The 5,571-nt window shown below is 33.2% G+C and overlaps 1 protein-coding gene across 1 annotated transcript in view; it reads left to right on the top strand.

Annotated features, from left to right (window-relative positions):
• LOC101633248 (15 kDa selenoprotein) overlaps nt 1-5,571 on the top strand; it is a 34,372-nt gene that overhangs the window by 21,111 nt on the left and 7,690 nt on the right. Inside the window, exon 3 of the mRNA XM_004679184.2 lies at nt 1,176-1,239. Coding sequence (XP_004679241.2) covers nt 1,176-1,239 — 64 coding nt within the window. The remainder of the gene's footprint in view (nt 1-1,175; nt 1,240-5,571) is intronic.

The raw sequence follows: 5,571 nt of genomic DNA, 5'->3' as shown, positions 1-5,571 counted from the left end.
GGTTAGTGCGTAGCTGCAAGCAAGACAAGCAGCAGCCTAGTTTGATCCCTCCCCCAGAGGTGATCTACCTGGCACAGCAGACCTCTCCTGCCTCACCCGCTGATCCCCTCAGCAGTGTACTTCGTCCGTCTGCCTGTTCTGCTGCCCACTCTGACTCTGGTGAATCCTATCACTGCCCCTGCACCTCTGGCTTATACCCCAGTTCTATATGAATAAATAAACATATCTAAAAAAAAAATAGGCTATTTTCTTTTGAATAAATGGAATGGAGGTAACTTTAATTTCTATTTTGTGCTTTTCTATACTTTCCAAAGTATCTAAAATAAACGTGAATAGTACATGTGATTTTTATATTATTTTAGAGCTTAAAAATTGAAATCCATCTGGACCTAGAATAAAAGATAAATGTGGTAGTCTAGAAGTAAGAAGAAATGTAATAAGATATAGTATGTTCTTACAAATGGCTGCCTTCTCTGAATGTGACAGCATTTCCAAATTACTATAAAAAGAATGGGCAGGCTCCATATCAAAAAAAGTGATCTTTATCCTTGAAATAATTTCATCTGAATTCATTGCAATAAAATATTTGCATTACTATGAAAAGAATGTACATGTCTGTAGCTAGAAAAGATATTTACCTACTGAATCCATTTCAACTGAATTTTAGTAAGAAAATATTAACATTTAAGTTCTTTATAAAATTTTACTAGTTTTCCTGTAACGTTTTTACATAATACTTAATAAAATTACTTTTTTAAAGATAAGGATTTTTGTTCTCTTTAATCTTAAAACATTGACCAGTTCATTTAAATATTATCCAGAATTCTCATTAAGTATATTATTCTCCATAGCATCCTAAGAAAATTTTTAAAAGCTATAGAATGTCTTAAGATTTTGTGAAAAACTCCCTAGGATATCACCTATTATATATTCTAGTTCATTGTCAAGTCTTCATATCTCCTTTTATATTCTAAGTAGGGCTCCTTTACTATTTAATATCCTTGGGTCTGCATTCCCTTTTTTATTTGGAACTAAATCTTTCTGTTCAACTCAGGCATCTGTATGATTTACATAGCTGTTTAATGGCAATGTTTATGCTGTGAAATTTTTATTTGTATTATAAATACATCTTTTAATTTATACCAACTTTTAAATTTCTGTTTTTCCTTTTGCAGCTATATGCAGGAGCTATTCTTGAAGTTTGTGGATGAAAATTGGGGCGGTTCCCACAAGTCCAAGGCATGTAAAATTACCTCCAGTAAACTCAGTTCAATAACTCTAAATCAGCATTTCATAATAAAAATTTCATTAAATAGTCTGAGGAGTGAGGGTATACAACTCTTAATAGGATATATAATTTCCTAAATAATACATTAATATATTATAAATGTAAATGTTTTTAACTTCTAAGGAACAATTGTGAATAGTACGAGTAGACCTAAACAAAATGATGACAGATTGTCATAAGTGCAGAAGAATGGAACTCATTCATGGATATCTCTACAAGAAATTTTAAGGATATATGTGGAAGAATAACTATGAAATTGTATTCTTTTGGTTGACATCAAATATTAAAGGAGATTGCATTGTCAAAAAGTCTTGGACTACAGGCTTTTTTATAATGTCCTTGAATATCACTTGAAAATCAGTTTTATGAAACTAAACTTAAGGATAATGAAAGTTAATTTTTTTAACTTTATATACCTTTTTGTTTCTGCTGACTTTACCGTAGTTTGTTGCCATATTTACCTAATTGCAAACAATTTTTTGGACTTAACATGTTTCTTGAAATTGTAATAGCAAATGCTAACCTAGAATTGTTTATGTTGCTCCTTTTCGCACAGAAATGTAATAGAATAGTTTGGCTTCAGATATTTTATATAATGCTTAAAGCAGATAGACATTAGTTAAATACATTCTTTGTTTGAATCATGCACTCTGAAGTATCTACTTAAGTTTTGGGGGTAGAAATCCTTACTGTGTGTACTCAAACTCAAGATTATTCCACAACTGTTTTGGCTTTTTTATATTATTATTCTCTGAATGGTACTGTGATCTTTCTTATTCCTAGAAAGTTTTGGCAGGTTTAATTTCATTGATGATTAATGTTAACTGACTTATGAATAATTATTATGTATAACTTAATATTTTCAGAAGGCTCAAGTGTACCTCTGAGACCACAACTAGCCCTCCTATTTCTTGTAGCAGATTTTATTATATGCATTGTAATAGTTTCTTCAGTTAGTAATTCAAAGTCAGTTTTTAAAAGCTAGAGTGTAGCTTATCAATTGGTAGTACTTAATTATATATATTGCTTATGTATAAATGATCTGATCTGTAGATCAGATTCAATTTTCCTTTTGAAAACAGATTTTAATTCTATGTGTAAATATTAATACAGACTTGAAAATGCTTCTTTAAGTGAATAACCATATTTAGTACAATAATGTGATACCAAAATTCCTGAGCCTATAGGAACAAGGTATACTTTAGTATGTCCATTATTATATTCCCATTATTATGTCCATTATTATATTCCCATTTTCAGACTCACTATCATGAAGATATTTAGACACAGGTTGTGAAGTAGAATTGCTACTCAATATAATAATTACTATTTACAATAATAATAAGTACTGAACTGTTTTTCATATCATTCTTTTGTAATCTTTGTCTTCAACATCAGGTAACTTCTATGAAAATCATGATAACTTTCATTATACTTTAACTTATAATGTACCGTAGTTTTTTTAAGTTTTAGTTATTTAATTCATAAAATAGAGGAGTAAATTAATGTTAGTATTTCCAAAGTGAAAAGGACTTAAATTTTAATGTATTTTATAGACCTTCAGTTACTTAGTCTTTGTGAGAAAGCAATCCAGGTCATACATACTCCTTAACCAATTTAGGTGTGCTTCTTCAAAATAATTTTGTTGTTCATGTTATGGTTAAGTAAGAAAGACTATATGTATAGCATTTCTCATAATAAATTCAACATAGTATTTTATCATCAAGCTGTGTTTTTCCCCTCCCTGGAAATCTTCAAATCTTATGCCCTTAGCCTTCTCTGTGATTTTAATCAAGTGTTTAGCGTCTTTGTCCAGAAAAATTAGTAACTGTTCATTAGGTCTCCCCATCTGTTTCCTTTTCTTTTATTGCTTCTTCTACACAGCAGTAAAATAGATCTTTTCTGTAAGGCAAATTTAATCATGTGACTTTTAGCTTAAAATCCTTTAGCTTTTGGGATTTCTTGGTGGTGCAGAGGTGAAAGCCTCAATACTAAATGCTTCACAATAGTGTGAGGGAGTTAACGCACATGATGCAGCAGACCTCTCCTGTTTTGCCCACTGCTGCCCTCAGCAGTGTATCTGTTTCAGTAGATCTGTTTGTTCTGCTCCCACTCTGTCTCTGGTGAATACTCTCACCACCTTCCCCATGGCTTATAATTCTGTATATATATATATTTTTTTTTAAGATTTATTTATTTATGCATACAGAACTGGGATACAGGCCAGAGGTGCAGGGGCAGTGAGAGGCTTCACCAGAGACAGTGGGGAGCAGAACAGGCAGATCGACTGCTGAGGGGAGCAGCGACTGGGTCAGGAGAGGTCTGCCACGCCATGTGGTCTCCTCCGGGGCAGGTGGGAATCAAACTCATGCGGAAGTGGCTTTAGCTTCTCAGTGCTGTGCTTTAACCCGCTGCGCCACCAGGGAGGGCCAGGCCTATAATTCTTACATGTATAAATAAATAAATCTTTTAAAAAAAATCCTTTTGCTTTCCATCATACTCATATTAAGTGTCAAACTCAGTAACATGTGTGAGTGATCTATATGATATATATATATATACACACATATTTTATAAAGTCCCACCATGACATTGTTTTTCTTTTGAAGAGTCACATTTAATTCATGTGGAAAACGATTTGCGGTTCTCTAAACTGTGACTCTTAAATCTCTGCACACACTGCATGTTCTTCCTGAGTTAACCTTCTTCCACATTCTTACAAAAACTCCTAGTCAGAAATTAATTCAAGCATTATTTTTGGATAACCTTTGGACAGAATATTTCACTCTCCCCCATATATTCCATAGCAACTTTTCCATGATACTAAGTTGTTGACTTCTGTCAATCTGGGAGCTCCTTAAAGCTCAGGGTTGTTTAAAAAGTTTTATGTCATTAATATGTCCAGCAGAAAAAATTGAAGTGTTTATTCAATGTATGAACGTGCTTAAACTTATCTAATCATGGGTGCATTTTTGTGCATTCATGGGTGTCTGGGTCCATTCTTGACAAATAGGAATCTAGTGTAAAATCTGTGTTGATGCTTGTTTTTTATCCATATTAATTTATGGTCTTCAGACATTCCTTTTCTGACTTTTATTCTGAATTAAGAAATCATAAAACCTTAGTTGTCTTCTTTTACTATATTTTCTAACTACCTAAATTCTCTTATTTAAATTGCCCTTCTCTGGTGTTTTAAAGTCCTTTCAAATTGTCTTTTTGCAGGGACCCAAATCATTCATTTTATGCTGCACATAGTTTGTATACAGTAGTAAACTAACTTTGTTGAGCAATACTCTTAACTGTGTAGTAGCACTGTTGAACACAATTAATAATTCATTTCAATTTGTGGTTGTTTTTGCTATTCTCTTTTTATTGTTGCTTCTGAGTATGAGATGAGGTTTTTAATGTACACTGTATCCTTATTTAAATATACTTATCTTTAATCATTTGGAAAATATCTAATTATCATTTTATATAATTTTATGTGACAGTTCACAGTATCAGTCATGCTTGCCATCAGCCTTCAAATCAAATTAAATCTTAAAACCAGTAGGGCATATTTTATGGCCATTTACAATATGATCAAAGGTATGTCATTAGATCTAGTTGAGTGTATTTTGTCTCTTTAATTTATATTTTCACTCATTTATGATTTTGAAAATAACATTCATATATTTTTTTTAACATCAGGACATATTCTTCCTATTACTCCTCCCCTACTTTTAGCCTCTTTTGCAACAAAGAAGAGGGTCTTTTTTTGTTTGTTTGCTTGATATACTCCAAAGAACCTCTATTTAGCAAGACTCTATCATTACAAGCATTGCATATAGCAAAATTTAGCAATCTTCTCCTAGAAAGCTACACAAGTGACAAAGGGGAAAATTCCAAAGGGAAGGGCCCTCCCTGGTGGCACAACAGGTAAAAGCCCAGCACTACGAAGCTCCAGTAGCCACTGCAGCGTGAGTTCAATCCCCAGCCAGGAAGGTGACCCACATGGTGTGGCAGATCTCTCCTGACTGCTCCCCTCAGCAGTGTATTTTAGTACATGTGCCTTTTCTGCTTCCCACTGTCTAGTGAATCCTCTCACTCCCCACATCTCTCACCTGTACCCCAATTCTGTATGCATAAATACATCTTTTTTTTTTAATTATTACAAAAGTTTATTTTTACATCATTTTGCACATTTTTTTTTCCATCTCAATTGTAATCCCCGCGGGTTTCCCATCACCAAATCACCCGTGTGCCACCACCATAGTCCCATGCATTTCCCTCCCTTCCCCCCC

Source organism: Condylura cristata, unplaced genomic scaffold (assembly GCF_000260355.1).
Source record: "Condylura cristata isolate star-nosed mole 26May11 unplaced genomic scaffold, ConCri1.0 scaffold00008, whole genome shotgun sequence".
Classification (NCBI taxonomy): Eukaryota; Metazoa; Chordata; class Mammalia; order Eulipotyphla; family Talpidae; genus Condylura; species Condylura cristata.
Note: the sequence above shows the minus strand (reverse complement) of the source record. Positions and strands in the feature narration are given on the sequence as shown.